Source organism: Gallus gallus, chromosome 23 (assembly GCF_016699485.2).
Source record: "Gallus gallus isolate bGalGal1 chromosome 23, bGalGal1.mat.broiler.GRCg7b, whole genome shotgun sequence".
NCBI classification, from domain to species: domain Eukaryota; kingdom Metazoa; phylum Chordata; class Aves; order Galliformes; family Phasianidae; genus Gallus; species Gallus gallus.
The window spans coordinates 2,236,108-2,257,276 of NC_052554.1; the positions used below are offsets into that span (position 1 = coordinate 2,236,108).

Here is a 21,169-nt window from a genome sequence, read left to right on the forward strand (position 1 = left end):
CCCCACTGCCATCCCACAGTTGCCCCACTGCCATCTCATCACTGTCCCATTGCTGCCCCACTGCCATCCCATGGCTGCCCCATTGCTGTCCCATCTCTGTCCTGGCCTTGGTGCTGGCACAATGGCTGCACTGGCCGTGGGGACAAGGGGCACGGGGGGTACAAAGCACATAGGGACGCTCCCCGGGATCCATCCACCCCATGGCCTCGTGCACTTCGGTGGTTGCTCAGCAGTGCCAGCCCATCCCTGGAGGGATCATTAGTCCTCCCTCATTAGGAGAAGTTACTCACCCCGTAAGACAGACACGAGAATATCCTGGAAATGCCTCCGTTTGGCGACTTGCGGTGTTCGGGCGATGAGCGAAGCCGGGGAGGGCGGCTGCACGTGATGCTGCCCCACACGTGGCTGCTGCTCTCACCTCCAGGGCTGCCCCACTCCATGCTGGGGGTCACTGCTGCCGGGCTGGGTTGGCACTATTGGGGTCCCCGGGGTACCCACAGCAGCCAAAGCCACGCAGCGGTGAGATGCATGGGGAGGGGGGGGGGAGGGGGCAAACCCATCCTGAGGGCATTGGGGGGGAGGGGGCAGACCTGGAGCTTCAGGTATTTGCAGCAGATGAGCAACGCCAGCCATTATGTGCTTATGGGATGGCAAACGTGTGAGTCACGGCCTCGTGGAATCAGAGCTTTAATTTGCAGCTCTGGAATACGCTGCGGCGATGACCGCCTCCAAAAGAGGGGTTCTGCTGCTCTGCTCCATGGGGTTTCTCCTCTGCGGGTTGGGGGGGGGGGGGGGTGCACGCTGTGGGCTTTGGGCTCAGGGCTGCTGCAGCCCCACAGGCTGTGGGGGGGGGGGGAGGGGGCGGAGAAATCGCCCCCGATGTCCATCCAGGTGAAGGGCAATGGGCTGCGCGCCCACCTTCGGCTCACGGCACCGGGGGGGGAGCAGAGGACACCTCCGTGCCTTACCCTGCCTGCTGGCCATGCTGCTGTCCCCATGGCCATGGTGGTGGGATCCCCACGGCTGTGTTGGTGCCCCCATAGCAGTGCTGGTGTTCCTATGGCCGTGTTGGTGTCCCCTGGCCATGGTGGTGGGATCCCCATAGCTGCGTTGGTGTCCCCTTGGCCATAGTGGTGTCCCCATGGCTGTGTTGGTGTCTCCATTGCCGTGTTGGTGCCCCCATAGCAGTGCTGGTGTTCCTATGGCCATGGCGGTGTCCCCATGGCCACGTTGGTGTCCCTACGGCCATGATGGGATCCCCATGGCTGCACTGATGTCCCCATAGCCGTGTTGGTGTCCCCAGAGCAGTGCTGGTGTTCCTATGGCCATGGTGGTGTCCCCATGGCTGTGTCGGTGTCCACGACGGTGTCCACATTGGTGTCTGTGCAGCTGTGGTGGTGTCCCCATGGCAATTGCGGTGTTCCCATAGCTGTGCCGGTGTCCCCTTGGCAATGCTGGCGTCCCCATAGGGGTACTGATGTCCCCATAGCCGTGTCAGTGTCCCCATAGCTGTGCTGGTGTCCTCTTGGTCACGCTGGCGTCCCGATAGCCACACTGGTGTCCCCTTGGCAATGCTGGTGTCCCCATAGCTGTACTGGTATCCCCACAGCTCTACTGGTGTCCCCGTGGTAATGTTGGTGTCCTCACAGACACGCTGGTGTCTCCATAGGGGTACTGATGTCCCCATAGCCGTGTTGGTGTCCCCATAGGGGTACTGATGTCCCCATAGCCGTGTTGGTGTCCCCATAGGGGTACTGATGTCCCCATAGCTGTGTTGGTGCCCTCGTGGTCACGCTGGTGTCCCCATAGCCGTGCTGGCTTTCCATTACCAGGAGGTGTGTGGGGGTCCGGGCAAGAAACCCACCCAAACGACACGACAAATTAACATTAATTTATTAGAATATTCATGAAAAAAAAAAAAAAAAACCCAAAAAAACCAAAACCAAAACAAACAAAAAAGAAGAATCTCTTTACACGTGTGGCGTTTTGCTGTTTGTTTGCTCTCTTTTTTTTCCTTCCCATACAAGAGAACCATGAAGTGCTCGGTTCTCCCTGCTGGAAGCACGGCGCGATGCACGCCGGCGGGGCGGCGCACGGGGATACAGCGGTCTGCGTGCTGCGCCGGACCCGGGGCTGTCTTTGGTTAAGGAGCAGCGCTGCTTCCAACCCCGCTGTGGGGTTTGAGAAGGGGACATGCATGGGGCCGGGGGCGCTCGGCGTCCAGGAGGGCCGGGGGGGGCGCAGGGCTGCGGGGCGAGAGGGGAGCGGGGACCCCCGCACGGCTGTAGGGGGTTTATTGAGCGAGGCCCGTCGTGAGTGCATCGCTGGGGCGGGTGGTCCTGCGGGGAATGCGGCCGTGGAGGGGGAGTGCTGATGCAGATCGCGGCCCCCCACCTCCACGCGCCGCACCTCGGGCTCAGGGGGTGCAGACGCAGCAAGCGAAGGGAGAGGCGAAGCCGTGCAGCCCCACGGGTACCCCCAGTTCTGCAGCCACGGCCCAACGCCGCCCCACGGGTTGGGGTCGCTGCGGGTTGGGGTCGCCTCCAGCACAGCCCCGTGCAGTCCTGGAGCCCACGGAGCGTCGTCGCCCCAGGGTCGGCTGTCCCCCATGCGGGGCTCCATCCCACCGCTCCTCAGCGCCGCTCCACGGCCGGCAGAGCAGAGCTGTCCCCGCAGCTCCCATCCACCCGGGACGGTCCCCCCCTTCCCAAACCCGGAGCGTAGCGATAGAGGAACCCGAAAGTGTGGGGGGAGCAAAGAAAGAAAACCAAGAGGGAGAGAAACCAGAGGAAGGGCCGGGCAGCCCCGCACTACTGCCCCTTGGGGATGAAGGGCTCCCCCTCCTCCGGCTCCTGCCGCGGCCCCGGGTCGCTCAGACACCGCAGCATCCGCTGGCTGCTGGGGCTGTCGCTGGTCCCGGGGGTGAAGACGTCGTCGGTGCCGGGGGAGGAAGGCTCCTTGGGCCTCATCACCAACCCCTCCTCATCCTCCTCCGGGGAGGGCGGCAGGCCGCCGCAGCCCTTGGGCACCTCGTTGCTCAGGTCCATCGACTCCGGGGACTGCGGGGAGGCCGGGTCGATGGTGATGATGGGGAGGTTCTCCGAGTCCGGTTTGGGTTCGTAGGCCAACGGGTCTGGGGGGGCAGAGAGGGGTCAGGCAGAGCGCGGCTCACCGCGGTGCCCCCGGCAATAGGGTCAGCCTGGGCAGCTCCAGCGGGAAAGGGGGTCTCCCGGGGACCCCCGGCTGATGCACTGCAGGCCTTTGGGGGCCACTCTGCCTTCGGAGCCGTTGGGGAAGGCCTTTTTCTGATCCGCGCGTCCCGTTTGGAAAGAACGGGTCAGCCCGGCTCTGCGCGCACGGATTGCGAGGGGCGAAGCTGCCCTCTGCTGAGCAAACACCGCTTCAGCACGCAGCAGCGCTGAGCTGCCTCTGCTCGGGCTCCTCTCCTGCCGCCTAGCTGCTGTCCTGAGGATGCACGGGGCGGAGGAGAGGGGATGCAGCGCAGCAGAGGGGCCATTGGGCAGCAGAGGGGACAGAGGACAACAGAAGAGACACAGGACAGCAGGGAGGACACAGGACAGCAGGGAGGACACAGGACAGCAGAGGGCACAGAGGACACGGGACAGTGATGCTCAGCAACACCCGCACGTCCCACCAGCTCCATCCCACCCTACCTGAGCCGATGCGAGCCCGGGACATGGTGGGGGAATCGATCCTGTTAGCTGGCACCGTCAGGTAGGCGTTCTGCAACTAGAGCACAGGGAAAGCAGCATGAGGGACTGCCTGCAGCCAAACGGCCCCGGGGGGGTCGGCAGGAATTAAAGTCTCGGGGATGAGCAAGAAGCAGCAGTGGGACGCAGAGGGGAAATCCTCCCAGCCGTGCTGCAAGGATCTGCTCTGCATCTGCCTTCACGCCGCAGTGACCACAGGGATGTAGTGGACCCCCACGCAGCACAGCGGTGCCCTTCCCCAGCTGGAAGCCCCACCGCCTCCATGCCCACCCCGTCCCCCCCCGCGCCCCCTGACCTGGAGTTCTGCTTGCTGCATTTTCTGCCTCTTCATCAGCATTTGGTTCCAGACGTCCTCGTAGGGGTCAGCCACCAACGTGTGCCGGTTGTAGGATCGCAGCTGTGAAAACACCCAAGGGGAGGAGATGGGTTGAAAAACGGAAAGGCAAAAGGGAGGTCACGGCACCGTCACCCGTGGGAGATGGGATGAAACGGGCAGGGAACGTCCGTCCCCTCACGGCTCATCCCGTGGGATGGCAGAGCTCACCCAGCACGGCCCGGGAAGGACTGAGCCAACAAGGCAGCCCCCCCCCAGCACCATCCCAGTGTCTCCTGGGGAGGGAACGCAGACCGGGAACACACGGGGCAGAGATCGGGATGGGCAGAGGGGCGCAGTCGGTGCTGAGGGCTGCAGACTGAAGGCCACCCCATCAAAAGGGGGGCCGGGGGGGCACAGCACGGGGCACGGCTCACCCTCTGCCTGGTTTTCTGCAGGTTGCTGCGAAGGATTTTCCGGATCTCATCCTCCTTGTCCTTGGACAGGGCCGAGAGGGCGTTTGAGTCGGGGAGGGTCTTGGGGCTGATGTTCCTGCGTGGACAGACGGCGCTCAGAGCCACAGCGCCACGGCACACGGCGGGGCTGGAGGGCTGCTTGCCCCACGGCCACCAACGGGCAGCACGACGGGGCGGCTGGGAACTCACTGGATGGAGACAGCGGAGATGGTGGAGGGGATCTTGCCCAAGCCCCCGCTCTCCACCAGCTCGATGGCCTGCTTCATCTCCATCTTGTGATAGAAAGCGATGAGCTGCGGCTCCTTGGAGCGCTCTCCTGCTATCAGGCACTTCTTCACGTACTTCTTGTTGAAGCGATTCAGCCTTCCCGACAACGTGGGGGAAGAAGGAGAGGTGGGAGCTCCCATCTGCCCCTGCCCCGGCATTGCTGCTCTCCTGCAGACCACCCCCCTTCCAGAGCCAGGCAGACCCCGCAGCTCGCAGCCCTGAGCTGTTATGGGGCATCCCTCAGCAGTCCCCCCCTTTGCACGCAGCGTGGCAAAGCGGTGCGGCCCCACACCCCGCTCACGCTCAGCCCCACGCTGGGATTCACTGGGAGGGGCGCACGTGGCTCCCACGGCCCAAGGAGAACCCCATTCCTGGGTTGGCAGCCGAACCCCACCCCCACCTGAGCCACGGGTCCCACCGAGCCGCCCTCCTCACTTGTCCTTCCAGTGGTGGTGCCCGTAGTGACCGCAGATGTCCTCGATCCCCGTCAGAAGGTGATCCAGGAACTGCAAGGCAATGCGCAGAGCACGGGCAGCTGCTGGGCGGCCACCGCCTGTCATCCCCCCCCACCCACCCCACACTGACACGGGGTGACGGCACTCAGCGGGGTGCGACAGCAGGGCTGTGGGGCCGGGGGGGCCTCGGGAGGGCGGGCGGTCCTACGCAGCTCAGGCAGAGAGGGGAGGTGTGGGTCGGAGAGGTCGTCGGACGACACAGAAGGGGAGAGGCCTCGCTCCGTCCCCCCTTACCTTGGGCACCACTTAGGGGCAGCTCCCGCTCCGTGCACCCGGCCGGGTACAGCGGCGGAGGTGGCAGAAGCAGAGAAAGAAGAGGGCTAAGGCAGAGAAGGGCCGCGCGCCGACGGCCGGGAACGCGGCGTTACCTGCGTGTGGATCTCCTCGTTGATGGAGCGCTTCGTCTCCTGCTTCTTCTTCACGGCGAGCAGATCCACCAGGGGCCGGATGGTCATGCCCTGGGGAGGGGGGCAGGAGGGTCAGACTGTGAGCATGTGGATGTGGGGGGGCGGGGGGGCGACCAGCCCAGGGCACGGGGTTGGGGCCGGGTGGGCTTTGAGGCCACCTCCGAGCTCAGCCCTCCCACAGCCGTATGATTCCATGAGCGCTCTCATCACCTCCACACCCCCACGTGGCTCTCTGCTCTGCCACCACCCCCCACCCCCCCACAGCTCCAAGTGCCACCGACCTGCACGAAGACGGTGAAGAAGATGACGGTGATGATGGCCGTGAGGAACATGTCCCTCATGTTGAAGTGCTCGTAGTCCAGGAGGTAACAGAGGGAGAAGGCGATGGCCCCCCGCAGGCCCCCGTACGCAATGATGAACTGATCCTTCGGCGTCAGCTTCACGATGCGGAACTTGTTGATGAACCAGGTGAGCACCAGGACGCCTGGGGAGCACACAGAGGTGGTGAAGGAAGCCCCCAGACCTGAAGAAATCCCCCCCCAGAGCCCAGAGCAGCGCCGGACCCTTTAACACATGGGATATACCCCTCGTGCCTTTGGGTGCGCGCTCAGCTCAACCCCACGCCCGGCGCAAACGTGGCCTCACCCCCATCCTCCCATACAGCCAACCTCCAGCAAAGCCCAATGCCCGCTGCGGAGCGGGGCTGCCCAGCCAACTCCGGTCTGCCCAGCAAGGCAAACTGGGACCTGGAAGCCCTGAGAGGAGCCCACGACCCCGGAGCAGCCCCGGGGACGGCCACCGCATCCAGAGCTCACCCAAAACCCTGGCGATGAGGCAGAAGAGCAGCGTGCTGATGACGAAGGTCCAGTTCCAGTAGTGCTGGCCAGCCACGGTGGAGACGCCCAGGAAGATGAAGATGAGGGTCTCGCTCACGCTGCTCCACATCTTGAGGAAGTACTTGATGGTGGTGTGGGACTTGTGGGAGATGTTGGCTTCCACGTAGGGCCGCATGACCACGCCGGAGGCGATGAGCCTAAGGGCGAGGAGGGGGCACTCAGCAGCCCTGACCCTGCAGCACGGGGCTCCTGAGATGCAAGGGAGGGCAACGTAAGGATTCTCCTTCCCCCTGCTTGGGCAGCGTTGGAAGCAGGCAGCACAAGCCCAGTGCACCGTGAGCACTCAGCAGGCCCTGCCTGCCACCGCCGGCACGGAGGAGTGGGAGATGGGCCATCATTTTGGGGTCCGTGGGGCAGCCCGAGTGAGACTCTGTCCCCACTGCCCTCATGCCCAAACACAGCCCTGGCCCCCGTTGGGTGCGCTGGGGCTGCCACGGAGAGCAAAGCCCCCAAAGGTGGGGTCCCAGGACCTGATCCCACCCGCAGCCAACTCACGCCATGATGCCGGAGAGGTGGAAGATCTCAGCAGAGAGATAGGCCATGTAGCTGTAGAGGAAGACGAAGAGGGGTTCGATGACGCGGATGTTGGAGGTGAAGCGGGACGTGAAGGCAGCGATCAGCCCATAAATGACGCCCACGAAGACGCCGCCCAGAGACACCACGAAGAAGCTGAGGAAGCCAAGGACCATATCGATAATGGTCACTTGCTCAAAGTTGGCAAACTCCTCAAAAAGGTGGTAGAGGACCTGGGAAGGAGAAGGGAGAGGGGGGTTTCAAACTGCCCCTCTGCTCAGAGATCCCCTCACCTCACAGCTCTGCTTTGGGACCATCCTTAGGAGGGCATTGGAGGGATGCAATGCAGACCCCGGCATGGCACGCCCTGGCTGCGTGCCCCTCACACAGAGCTGCACCCTCTAACCCAGCCAGCAGAAAAAGCTGACGGTGCTTTGCTGTCACACAGCTGGACACACGTCCAGGACAGCTCTGCTCTCCTACACTCCCAGCTGCCATCCCTGGAGGGGCAAGGATGACCCAGCAAGAGACCATTCCCACCTCCCAGCGGATAAATGAGGACACCCAACAGCCACGTGGGGACAAAAGCCATCGGCTGCCCCTGCTCAGCGCAGAGCACGGCCCAAACCTTCCTGCTGTTTCGGAGCTGACGGGGCAGCCTTGCAAGGAGCCCACCCTGGGCTGCATCTCTCACTTCTGGATGCGTTTACTGGAGAGATTTTAAAGCAGGAAGGGCAATGTGGCTTCTGAGCATCCCAAAGGGCACATGGAGCAGCAGGAGGGCAGGGTGCCAGGCCCAGAGTGCCGGAGCTGGTTCCTGGGGCCTGAGCTGGGACAGACGTGAGAGCAGAAGGCAAAAGCGTTCCTCAGGGATGGGAGTGAGGACACAGCCCTGGGCAAAAAGGGAGAAAAGCTCCTGGGAAAAGCCCTGTGCTGGGACAGCGCGTCCCTCCTCACGCTGAGCACAGCAGATGGGGCGTGGGAGCAGAGCCAGGAAAAAGCAGCGGGCTGGGAGCAAACGTGGAGGTCAGCACTGCAGGGAGGAGGACGACAGCCGTGCCGGCACCTGGACACAGCTGTGCTTTGGAGACCCTCTGAGCTCCTCACTGCTTTTGCTGCGTGAGCAGCAGGGCCTCAGCACGGGGGCCAGAGAGCAGCATCCCCCCATCCCTGTAGAATGGAGCTGGGGGGGAGGAGGGGGGGGGCAGAGCGAGGCAGCAAAGCTCCACACTCCTCCCTGAGATGCAGGAGAGCTGTGAGCACGTGCCCTCGGCCTCCCCAACCCGCCGAGCGAAGCACATCACCTCCAAGCACCTCTGCGGCGTTTGCAGCTGCTCTATTTAGCTCTGCACCTGCAGGACTTCAGCAGTGAGCACAGCACCGCAGCCCTGCAGCCCTGCAGCCCGGCCCAGCAGCATTGCAGATGGCTGCAAGCAGCCCTGCTGGTGCCACCCCAAAGCAAACCCCAACCCCTCGTGCTCCCCCCCCCCAACCCCCCCACCCTCCGCTCACCACCGTGACGGCGTCGTTCAGCAGGGACTCCCCGAAGACCAGGATGTGCAGCAGCTCGTTGATGTGGATCTCCTCGAAGACGGCCAGCACGGCCACCGGGTCCACGGCCGAGATGATGCTGCCGAACAGCAGGTTGGCCAGCAGGCCGATGTGGTTGAGGCCGCTGCCTCCAATCTGGCACACGGCGTACATCAGCCCCCCCAGGAAGAACGCATTCCACAGCGTCCCCACCACGGCGAAGATGAGGATGGTGCCCAGGTTCTCGGTGAACTGCCGCAAGGGGAGGAAGTAGCCGGCGTCCAGAATGATGGGAGGGAGGAGGAAGAGGAAGAAGATGTCCGATTTGAGGATGGGGGGCTTCTCGCCCACCGCTTTGATGAGCCCCCCGACCAGGAGGCCCACCACGATGAGCAGGCAGCTCTCGGGAACCACTTTGGACACTGAGGACATCACGTGGAAGCCTGGAGGGGAGAGAGCGGAGCGCACGTTGGCTTTGGGAACGGGGGAGGTGGGAACGGGGCACCGCTCCCCAGCCCTCCCTGCGGCCGTGAGGTGCAACCCGGGAACTGGGCTGACGTAGGGTGCTGCTGCTCACCCACACAGCACAGAGCCCAGGCTGATGGGGGGGCTCAGTGGACCCCCATCCCCGTGCTGGCAGCACACGGTGCTCACACACACTGCTGCTGGCTGCTCCCGGCACGGTTCCTCATTCCCAGCACACGCAGGCGCTGCATTTACCCCCCATCAGACCCACGTGGGGCTCACCCCATTGGCGACGCCCCATCCCTTAGGATGCCTCAGGGTCACTGCGGCCCCCAGGTCCGTGCAAACCCCTTCAACCCATCCCCGCCAGAGGGCTGCAGGGACGGGGAGGGCTTCCCTGGATGGTCTCCCGGGGTTTATAACGGTGACTTTGGAGCGAGGCACATTTGTTCCCTGGCAAAGGGATGGGTTTCCCATCAGGCACCGCTGACGCCGTGTTCCGCCGCTCCTTCTGGCCGTGCCATCTGCACGCTGTGCTGCAGAGGATGGGCTCAAACCCTCAGCTCTGCACCGTCACACTGCCGGCTCGTCCCTCCCTCCTCTGGTGCAGCACAAACATGTCTGGAAAGCAAAACGTTTCCCTCCCTGGGCCTCCCCGAATGCCGGCACTGAGTCAGCCGTGGGCTCCCAGGATGGAGCAGACCTCTGTGAGCGGCGCAGCGGCTGCAGGGCTCCTCACAGCCGAAGCCCTGGACGGGTCTGACATGGCCTCGTGGGGCTCTGGAGGCTCTGGAAGGTCTCAGGTGCTGTGATGAGGGGTGAGGAGCCTGCTTTCTGTGCCGGCTTTGTTGCAGCAGCACTGCCAGAGCAAAGCCCGGGGGTGGCAGAGGAGCAGTCCCCCCGGCGCAGGCTCCCTATAGCACACCATGCAGGAGAGCATCCTGGCTACCACCGGACACCGCCCGGCCCCATCCTCCTCACTCCCACCCTACAGACGCCAACCAGTGCTGCTCAGATCCTTCCTTTCAGCAGGGAACAGCCCCGGGGCTCTCAGCCTGGCCCCATCAGGAGGTGCTCCAGGCCCCCACCACCTCTGCAGGCCCCACACAAGGGAGGTGCAGCAGCACGGTGCAGGACGACCCCTTCCCCATAGCACAGCCCGTTGCAAAAGGCACTCGGAGCTCACCCCAGCACAAGTCAGCCCTGGCCGCAATCAGATGCAAAGCCACACAAGCAGCACGAAGCCTTGCAGCTCACCGGTGCTCACCCACCGAGCACAGCCCGGCATGAACAAAACACAAGCTGACAATTAAGCAGCTCTCACTCCTTCCCCACGGGCCCCGGGATCCCATCAAAGTGGAACATTCAGGAGCTGATGCGAATTTGGTGCTCGAGGTCCCTAAAAATACCCTCACGCAGGCTGCATCTCAATCACGCCTTTGGTTCCGTGGAGGCAGCTCCTGTGCTATCACACACTGCGTGTACCCGGAGCAAGAATGGCTGGGCAAACACCGACCCTGAGAGCAAACAAGGAAACGTGCAAGCTAATGGGTCCGCTCCGGCTGCACGGGGCAGAGAGGCTGCCCTGCAGGGTGAGCACGGGGTGCAGTGCAGGCTGAGTTTGGGACAGGGCAGGGTGGTGGGACCGGCTCTGCAGCCTTCTCTGCAAGGTCAAGTGCGGCCCAAGCTCCACGGGGGGGTGAAATGGCTGTTGTGGAGATCTGGGGCCGTTGTGAGGCATCGCCTGAGCTGCAGGTTTGCCCTGCGGCTCCTCAGCACCGCGTGGCTTCGTTTTGCTCTCAAAGCATTTGCATGGGGCTGCTTCAATCCCAGGGCAACGCCACAGCTCCCCTCGCAGCAGCTGTGCAGGGCAGGTGCCTTCCCCTCGCAGCTGCTCAGATGCTCGGAGAGGCCATCCAAGCGCAGCCCCATCACCGTGAGCCTCCGTGGCTCTCCAGGCACAGAGAGGTGAATGCTGATGGCAAACCGTGAGCTGCCACAAATCAGAGCTCCCGGAGGTCCACCCGTGTGCTGACAATCAATCCGGCTGCCCTTCCCCAGGCCCTCAGTGCTGACGGATGCGGTGCCATGTAAACATTTAGTCCCAGCCCAACCACCCTGGGCAGGCTCCAACCCACACGCTGCCCTGTCCTCCCCCAGCTGTAACCGGCTTACAGCAGCGCTGTCGGATGGGTTGGATGCTGAGCCCCGTGCTATGTAAGCTCCATCCCAGGGCTTCGGCTCCTGCTCTGCCTCCTGGCCCCAGACTGTGCCATATCTGAGCTGCCTTCTGCCCAAGCTGCAGATGGGAAGGATATGGAGGGATGGGATTTGAGGACAGAGGGATGGGATGGGATGGGATGGGATGGGATGGGATGGGATGGGATGGGATGGGATGGATGCAGCTCAAAGAGGAGATCTGATCACCCCATGCTGCTCCCAGCCATTTGGAAACCTCCTGAGGCCACGGGCACCGTGTGCCCATTGGGGAGCAGCAATAGGCCACCCTGCACAGCCCCATCCCACCCCCCCGGACCTCCCCCCCTCCCGTCACCCCAGCGCTGCAGTGCAGCTCTCCAGCATGGGACCCCAAGGTCAGCTTAGTCATCACTCTGTGATGCGAAGACCTCTCCCTGAGCAGCACGGAAAGAAGGTTTTCATAACATTTTCATCAAGTACTTTCCAAGAGCGTTTATGGTGAAGCCATTATGCACTTCTCTGCTCCCAGCCCTGGGGCTGTGCTTGAGTCGGGGCCACAGAACCCCCCCAACACCTAAAAAAACCCATGTTGGGAAGGAGCTGCGCCCCCACGTCCGCCCAGCAGGGCTGCCCTTCTGAAGGGCACTGCAGAGCATGGGCTGTAGGGGCACGTGTGGCTCAGCACCAGCAGGGCTGCTCTGAAAGCCACACGAACCCTTCTGGGTGTCAGAGCCACCCATGGGGCAGCAGCCACCAGGGCTGGCTGACAGCACAGCCTCAGCCTTGGGGCACTGCTGGGCCTGGGGAATGGAGCTGGACGGGTCCTGGAAGGGGAAAACAGGGACAGAGGCGGGGCTGGGGGCAGCCCTCCAGCAGCACAGCGTGCCGCTCAGCCTTCCCTCTCCGGCGACCCCAAAACCTGCACCTCACAGCACAAAATGCTGCGCTAAGGGGCTGCAGTGAGCAGAGGCGGTGGGGAGGAGGTCGGGCTGAGCCGTACCTGGCAGTGTCTGCTCGCTGCTCTGTACCTTTCAGGTCTGGACTCAGTGGGGCCGCCCCAGCGCTATCAGCACCGTTCTTATCTCCTGCACAGCAGCAGCTCGGGGTCGGTCACCTTCTCACGCCCGCCTGCCTCGCTGCACACACAGGGCTGGGTGCACAGGGCTGTGCCAGGCAGCCGCAGCTCTCCTGTGGCAGCAAACCGGCTGCCGTTCATTTGCTTGCAGCAGGAGGGGCAGGGAAAGGGAACGAGGGGCGATTCAGTGCGGGGGGAGCAACGATTGAGCTCCGTTTGAGGGCAACAGGAGTGGGGAAGCAGCTCGGAAATATAATGAGGGCTGTATCTCTGGCAAATAGCAACGGGTCTTAATGGCTATCGACGGCCACGGGGCTGGTAGGGCTGTCACCGAGGAGCTGGGCTGTGTTGGTGCACACGGATGCTGCCCTGCTCTGTGCAGGGCTCTGAGCGCCGAGTTGCCAAAAGCAGAATCAATTAACGATGTTCCCATTCCTTGGCTTTTCTTCCTAATTAGCAGCGGGGAAAATAAGGAGGTTCAGGCACAGCGCTTTGTTTGATCTGTTGCAGATCGCTGTGCCTCCATCTCCTCCTGCCTTGGGGCAAAGCCCCGTGCGCTGTGCACAGAGCCCTGCAGGAGTGAGGATGCAGCACTGCAGCCAAATGGACACCACAGCCCTGGGACCCCAACGGCACCGCTGCAGTGCTGCAAAACGGGAGGAGGATGCAACAGTCCCCGGCACACCGGAGAGCTGTGAATCATCTGCAGGCAGCGGGCATGTCAGCCTGCCGGGGCTGCTCTGTGCTGACAAACAAGCTGCTGCAAAGCACAGCACGGCCATAACGAGGTGCACGGATCCATGGCTGAGCCTCCCCGTGTCCGCAGGCTCCGGAGCCCGGGAGGATTTCCCGCTGGAAAACTCAGGGTGCCCTCATCCCAATTAAAACCTGCTCAACCCGAGCGCTTCCCCTGTGCTAATTAACCAGGATGTGCTGAAATGAAACGCGGCGCCCCACTGCGCCGAGCAGCGAACCGCAGCCATGCAGGAGTCCTGCAGCAGGGAGGGACCCAATGCTGCTCCCGCTGCACCACTCAGCGCGCTTCCATGTGGCTCTGCCCGACCACTGCATGTGGGATGGGATGCCCGAGCAGCACACAGTGCACAAAGAGGTCAGCACGGGGCAGGGCTGGGGCAGAGCCCTCCAGGAGGGGACAGGACAGTCCCCATCACCTCCAGCTGAGCACTGCTGCAGCACACGGGCAGCGCAGGGGGGAACCGTACCAGCAAAAAGCATCCCTGCAGCAAAGCAGCAGCACGGGCAGGAGCCCTGCGAGTTCTTCGGAGAGGCGATGCAGCAAAAGGCTCGTCCCCTGGTTTTATCTCCAAAGCACTCACAAGAAATTAACAGATCGACTGGGAGTCTTTTACAGAGCTGGTATTAATTTCCTCCTGGCTGTAAAGAGGAATGAAGAAACAAAGGGCAGTAAATGCATTTGCCCGTGTCCCCCAGTGAGCAGCGTGTGAGCAGCTCTGCAGCTCCCAATTTCCAGCCCTGCGTTTAAATAACGACTCCTTCGACCCAGAAGAAAAGCCAAGGACACTCTGCAAGGAAAGCAGATTGTAAGGAAGGTCTATTTGCTATGAATGGTACAACCACCGAGGTTGGAAGAGACCTCTGAGATCATCCAACCCACCGGCTCACCTAACAGCTCTGTCCCCCCACCAACCCACATCCCTCAGTGCAACACCTCGAAAGGAGAACCCCAAGGAGCCCCTAAGCAGCACCCGACAGCCCCAGAGTTGCCAGCAGGGGGGAAAAGATGGAGACCCCAAGCAGCAGGGCTGGGCTGCTGTACAGAGCTGGAGCAAGGGGCCAACGAGGGGTTTGGGATGCTGTAAATGCATCGCGTGCTAAGCTTGCTGCTGGAAAGCTCCATTAACTCCAGGAACTGCAAAGCTGTTGACTCAATGACTGCATTCCTCTCCCGGGCACATTCCTGAGCCACTCCTGGATTGCAGCTCTGGATGGCTCTGCAGCAGCTCCATGCACTGCTTCACCCAGCACTGCCAGGACGGGATGGAGCCTTTGCAGCAGGAAGGTTCCAGCAGCAGCCCTTCAGCTTTTTGAGATGGCTCTCATAGAGGAAGGGCTCCAAAAACGGCTCCAGCCCCACAGCACAGGGCTGGGAGCGACACAGGACTGCTCACAGCTGTGCTTTGCCCACAGTTGTTCAGCTGAGCGGCGCACGCAGATGGCACAGCCTGCCTGCATCACCTCCTGCACTGAATCACCAGGGCTGGAAAGGAGCACTGAGACCACCCGGTCCAACCATCACCCCGTCTGCACTGCATCCACTTGTGGGACAAAGCCAAACCTTCACGAAGACACCAGAAGACAGGCAGAGCAGGAGATGCCTCAAACCACACTGCAACCACACAGAGCAGCACCCAACAAACGGCTCCCGGAGCCCTCGCAGCCTCAGGAGCGAACCCCAAAGCAGCCCAAGGTGAGCACCACGGGCACAGCCCTCCACGCCAATCACCTTCCCAGGAAGGGCAGATTTCCTCGCAGGAACACAGGCAGGAAAGAGAGACAAAAGCCTTTCAGGAAACAACCTGCTGCTGTTTGCTGCCATCGCAGGGAGGATGTGGCCACGATATCGCCCTGATTACTACCGGGCTTTGCAGGCTGAAACAAAGCGACATAATTTGCAGCACACGACGGCAGCGAGTTGGGAGAGGCAGCATGCATCAGTGCTTCCTGACAGGAGCTCCCCAGGGAAACTGAGGCACGGCACAGCGCTCTGCCCTCTGCAGCAGCCTGAGCTGCAGCGCTGGGGCAAGGAGCTGCCTTCCCTCTGACTGCCTTCCTCCCGGCCTGCCTTCCTTCCGACCTGCCCTCCTTCCTTCCCACCTGCCTCCCTTCCTCCCCTCCTGCCCTGCCCCAAGCATCCAGCACACTGTAATTCCTAAGTGTTGGAAGAAGGCAGCTGTAAAGGTGCAAAGCTCAGCCCGCTTCTGCAAGGCTGCCTCCTGCAGGCTTAGCAGAGAGAGGGGATTTATTTCCCTGCCACCACCACGCAGAGCGTGGAACTCAGGAGATGTCTCCCAGGGCTGATGGCATTGCAATGTGCTGTGATGTCTGCGAGTCACCACCGTGCAGCCCATGGAGATGCACCCATCCATCCCCTTCTGATCACAACTACTTTGCACTCTTCCGACTTTCCACTCCAGGATCTCCCCCAGCAGTGGGCTGAGCCTTCAGTCATTGCTGTCCCCACCAAACCCACCCCATGGGGATGGAGCCCTGCGGGTGGGTCAGGCTCTCCAAAGCCAGCTGAAGCAAAGCTGCCCCATTCCCACCGCAGCAGTGATCCAACATGCAGCAGCGATCCAACATGCAGCAACACGTGTGTGCCTGCAAAGGTTTGCATTTCGTGCCCTTGCTCCCAAGCAGAAGCATGCGTGTGTTCCTCTGCCTGAGGAAAGAGCAGAACAGAAAGCGATGAGATTTCCACCTCTCAATTAATACACAGATGTTGGAAAACCAGAGGGAAATGAGAGGGCTGGGTGAGATCTGGCCCAGCACAGATGGCAATCACACAGCCCGCCTCGAGCAGCACTGAGCTCCAACACGTGGCCAAAGGAACTGCTCCCGAACTCTGCTCCATTGCTGCACTTTGCAGCCGAGGTTGCAGAGCCACAGCAGCCCCGCCAAGCAGGGACAGGCGCTGCATGGGGATGCTCAGCGCTTTGGCAGTGCATTCCTGATGGATTTCAGCTTCCATTTGAACAAATTAAGCCTCGGGGACCCAAACGAAGAGAAGACCTCAAACGTTTACAAGGCAGCTGCAGCAATTCATCTTCATCACCGCTTACTTCCACGTTCCCTCTTTCAGTACCCACAGCTCCGTCTGCAGAGCAGCACACGGAACGAGCAGGGCAGCCCTAAAGCACTTCCATGCAATGTCTGGCCCTGTCTTGCAGATGAGGACCTTTGGTCCCTTTGAGTTGTGCCCTTTGAGTTGTGCTCAGCTTCCAGCAACAGGCAGAGCAAGGAGAACTAAAAGCCGTGGCTGCTCTTCCTGAGCCAACAAAGCAGAGGGTGAAGGCAAAGCGCAGCGTTTGGATCCTTCCCCCATAAGGCAACGGGAACACAGCAAGTCTGCATTAGTCAGGGGCTGTTCCAATTAATTAGCACGGCAGTTTTACACTTCTGTGGCACCAGCTGCATCAGTGCTTCCAAATCCTTTCCTGTCGTTCCCAACAACAGAACAGCCACCAGCTGATACCAAAGGGAACGCGGGCTGTGGTTGGGGGTGATCTCACCCAGTATCTGCAGCCCGGAGGAGCCTGAAGGATGTGGGAATCCCACATCAAAGAGTCCCACGGACTCAGAGCACGGAGCCCAGGCCCTGCAGCTGCCCCAGCCCTCCCCCCTCCCGCTGTGCTCACACCACAGCCCATTTCCAGCCCGGGGATGCAGGTTTTGGGGAAGCACACCTGGCTGCTTCCTCACTGTCCCCTCCCCAATCCCTGCAGGTGGCATCGCTGTCCCAGCAGCATCCCCAGGTGCCACCATTTGCACCTCCCAGCAAATCTTCACCCCCCACCCACGTGAAAAGCCGGAGGGGGTGGCATTTGGGAAGCGCTCGTGCTCTCTAGCACCCAGCTCTGGCTGTCAGACAGCAGCTGTCAGCCTCTAAAAATGGTCCTTTGGCAATGGAAGCAGCGCATCGCGAGGGCACGCAGCCCAACCTGCAGCCCCCACACACTGCTCTGCTCCTCCCAGCTCTGATCCCTGGGGAATTCCTCCATCCCACTGCTCCCCAGACAGCAGCAGTGTCCCCACAGCAGCTCTGTGGCACCCTGCAGTGCGCGCCTCTCTGCCAGCACTGCTGCCCTGCAGGGATGCGCTGCCCAGATTGCTCTGCACCGCGCTGATATGGGGGTTTTCCTGCCCAGGGACAGTGTTGGCTGCAGGGAGGAGGCACAGGGACCTCAGACACAGGGACAGAGAGCGCTGCAAAGCAGGGAAGAGACACTGGAGCAATGACTCAGTAATTACTTCAGGCTCCAAGCAGAACCTGAGCGCTGCATTGGGCTCTGAATTCAGGTCTGGCACGCAGCGATGAGCAAAAGGATGGCACAGCTCGGGGCCATGCAGGGACCCCCGCAGCACTCCTCAGGCAGTGATATCCCCAGAACCCATTTGCACTGCAAGGCACAGCAGCACGGCTGCTCCCTGAAGCGGGGCTGAGGGGACGTGGAGCTCTGGGATGCAGCAGGGCTGGGCTCCATCACACCCCAGTCCTCACGCGGAATGCAAACAGCACCTCTGTGCTTTGTGGCTCTAAAAGGCAGAGCCTGAGGGGTGCTCTGCAGATGGAGCTGAGCCTGACCCCTCCGCAGGGTGGGCAGCATACAGCTGGGAGCAGGGGCTGAGCAGCACAGCTCCAACCATCAGCCCCAGCCCACAGCACGCCAGCAAAGGGACCACACTGCAGCCTGCAGGCGCACTGCTGGCTCATTCCTTCCCTTCCCCCTGGCAAAGGAAAAAACATTTACAACTGAACCCAAATTGCGCTGTGACGGTTCTGGGACAAAGTCTGGCTGCAGCACTCCCAGCAGCTCCAGCTGATGCTGCTCCACCTCCGGCAGCACAGCCAGAGCTGGGAGCTGCCTGCTTGTAGCTGGGGAAGTTGGAACGGCGCTGCTGCGTCTGTCCCTCACCCCCTCCTTCTCCTACACAGCCTTAAAATACCGCTCGGGTGCGAAGGGAAGCGCTCGGCAGCAGCCTCCCCTTCCGTGTGGGATGAGGGGAAGCAGAAGCAGCTCACGCCTGCAGGACGCACATGGGTCACACATCAGTGCTGCGCCCCCAAGGAAGGAAAGAAGCGCCCCCCGGCCAGCAGCAAAAAGGAGGCAGCAACGTCTGGGATGCCCCTGCACTGAGCCCCATTGCCAGCCCAGACGCTGCTCACGGGGCGGAACACTGCTGTGGTTTTGCAGGAAGCTCCTGCACTGCTGGGATAGCTGGGAGAGATGGACAACAGGAGGCACCGAGCTGCAATTAAAGCCACGCTGTTAATTCCCGGCCCACACTGCGTTCATTCCCCTCTTTGAGGGAGCTGCCTTGCAAAGCCCTGCAGGATGTGCAGGCATGCCAAGGGATGGGCTGGGCTCCCTCAGCATCCCCAGAGGAGACGCTGTCCCCAAAAGAACCCTTGCAAAGTTGCAAAGCGGCTCCTCCTGGGACGCAGCCCTCCATCACAGCCTTGCATAACGCTTTCAGTGCAGAAGAACCGGGCTCAGCTCACGGCCAGGAATAACCTCCCAGCAGCACAAAGGGAAGAGCTCCCCGAGCTGCCGGGCTCCACGCTGCGGCGTCGCTCACAGCCGGCGTTGCTTTTGGCCCCTCCTTTTCTCCTTCAGCTTCCGCACAGACACTCCGGATTTCATCACTCATTCCGTTCCGAGCAGGAGGACAGCCAGGGCAGTGCCACAGCCCCCAGCACCGAGCAGAGGCCGCGTGGTTTGGGGATGTGATGGCTGCGTTTCCTGGTGCGCGGTTCCTCTTTACGCACCCCAAGCCATGAAGGATGGAGCTGCACCTCCTGCTTGGCTGCGCTGCTCCGTTCCCTCCCAGAAACGCAGCGAGCTGCTGGGGCTGGAATGCTTTCCCTTGTAAATAAAGCACGCAGGAAGGGGAAGGAGAATGGGGTTTGACCGAGCAGTGCACATGGAACGGGGTGGGGTACAGCAGGGCAATTTGGGCACGGTGAGCGTGGGGGTCTCCTGGACCCCTCTGGGCCTGAGCAGCGCAGGGTTTGGAGCACTCAGCACCCAAAGCAGCGTTCCCATTGAGTCACAGTGCTCCGTGAGGAACACTGCTGTTAAACCCGATGGGAATCGAGGTGCAAAACCCATGGGAATGCAGAGCTGCTCCCCCCCCCAACCCTCTCCCAGACTGAAGAAGGTAACAGCACACAGAAAGCCTTGCAGCTGAGCACTGCCCACAGCCGGGGCTGCTGCACTGCATCCCACTCTGGAGTGATTCCCCCACTATCAAAGCTCAGGAAACACTCAGGCAACCACGGCCACTTTGTGCCCCACCGCCCTGAGCTGTCACCCACAGCCCCACTGCGCTGCCCGGCGGGTTTGGCTGCAGGCAGGGATAGGAGGAAGGGGAGCCGTCGGAGCACGGAGCTGTTGGAAAGGATTTCTCCAAGGTTACAAAAGGCACAGCGTGGTTCGGAAGGGAAACAAAGCACCGAACAAAGCTTCCTCCCCACTGGTGGAGAAAGCAAAACTAAAACGGTCAGGGTGCAAGGAGACTCGGCTGGTGGATGGCATTGGAACCATCCGTGGGGCTGGGGGGCACTGCGCCCGCTGCCGGGCCTGCGGCAAACACAAGGTCGTGGGGAGAGAGAGGGATGCCCACTGCTGCTATGGGATGGGGGGCGGGGTCATGTGGGGTGTGCGGGGGGATCGGCACGGGGATGCACCGGGGGGGCTGCCCTGAGAGGACAGAGGTGCAGGTGGGGTGCTTGGGGGGCTGCAATGGGGGGCTCGGGGGGCTGCAATGGGGGGCCTGGGGGGCTGCAATGGAGGGCTTGGGGGGCTGCAATGGAGGGCTTAGGGTTTGTAAGTGGGGTGCTCAGGGGGTTCCAGTGGGGTTGCATTTGGGTGCTCAAGGGGATGCAGTCAGGATGCTCGGGGGGTCGCAATGGGGCGCTCAGACGGTCACAATGGGGCGCTCTGAGGGTGGCAGTGGGGTTGCAGTTATGGCTCTCAGGCAATCACGATGGGGCGCTCGTAGGGCTGCAATCAATCAGGGGTGCTCAGGGGTCACAGCGGGGTGCTCAGGGGGCGCAGCCGGGATGCTCACAGCACCCACCCCGTGCACCCAAAGGGGTCCCTCCCGGGGGGTCTCCCGCCCCGCAGCGCTCCCGACTCCCCCCCCCCCTCCCCCCCAGCCCCCAGCCCCTACCCATCTTCATCAGGCAGGCCAGCAGGATCCAGAGCGAGATCTCGAAGGGGATGCGGACGTGCGAGTAGTCGATGCCCAGCACGGGGAAAGCTTTGCGGGGCTTCGGGTGCCCCTCGGCCGAGTGGTTGTGGTGCTGTTTGTTCAGCGGGTGCACCTCCTGGGCCGTGGCCAGCGGGGCGGCGGTGATACCCCCGGGCTCTCCCCACGGCTGCTCCCAGGTGGGCTCGGAGACACGCGTGGCGTCGGCCTGCAAGCGCTGGCCGGGCAGCAGCGGGCCCAGCAGCAGCAGCAGAGCCCAGGGAAGGGCTCGGAGGGCCGCGGCCCCCATGGCGGAGGGAGCCGGGGCCGCCCCGCAGAGACGCTGCGAGGAGATGGGACGGCCGCGGAGCGCCGGTACATCCCGGGGCGGCCGGGGGGGGGCCGCGGGGAGGAGGCGGGGGCGGAACGCGGAGCGCTGGGAGGGGACGGGGGGGGGAGTGGTGGGGTGGGGTGGGGCGGGGGCAGAGCCAGGCGGGGCGGGGTGAAACGGGGGGCACCGGGAATGGGGGGGGGGGGGCGTAGCGGTGTGTGGTGCAAAGCGGGGTACGGCTTTAAAGGGGGGTGCTGAAAAGCGGGGTGCAGCTGCAAAGGGTGCGGTGGGAATGGGGGGTGAAGGGTGCGCTGCAAAGTGGGGTGCGGCTGCAAAATGGTGCAGCTGCTAAGCAGGGTGCACTGAAATGCAGCATGCAGCTGCAAGGGGTGCAATGGGAATGGGAGGTGAGGGTGTGATGTAAAGCGGGGTGCAGCGCAAAGCGGGGTAACTTTAAGGAGGGGGTAAGGGGTGCAAGGACAAAGGGGGTGCTGAAAA

At 62.4% G+C, this 21,169-nt stretch overlaps 1 protein-coding gene across 2 annotated transcripts; it reads right to left on the reverse strand.

The window, feature by feature from the left end:
- Nucleotides 1-1,876: 1,876 nt before the first annotated feature.
- SLC9A1 (solute carrier family 9 member A1) lies at nucleotides 1,877-20,729 on the reverse strand. Of its 2 annotated transcripts, none has more exons than XM_046903552.1 (12): nucleotides 20,323-20,729; nucleotides 8,631-9,091; nucleotides 7,101-7,351; nucleotides 6,525-6,742; nucleotides 5,991-6,193; nucleotides 5,671-5,760; nucleotides 5,223-5,293; nucleotides 4,710-4,883; nucleotides 4,482-4,596; nucleotides 4,027-4,128; nucleotides 3,675-3,744; nucleotides 1,877-3,133 (listed from the first exon to the last, which is right to left on the reverse strand). In XM_046903552.1, exons 1-12 carry the CDS (start codon nucleotides 20,648-20,650, stop codon nucleotides 2,811-2,813), a joined length of 2,406 nt encoding a protein of 801 aa, XP_046759508.1. In that variant the 5' UTR covers nucleotides 20,651-20,729; the 3' UTR covers nucleotides 1,877-2,810. The 2 variants fall into 2 exon arrangements, with proteins under 2 accessions (XP_046759508.1, NP_001038108.1); NM_001044643.2 differs by having other exon boundaries at nucleotides 3,675-3,750.
- Nucleotides 20,730-21,169: the final 440 nt, after the last annotated feature.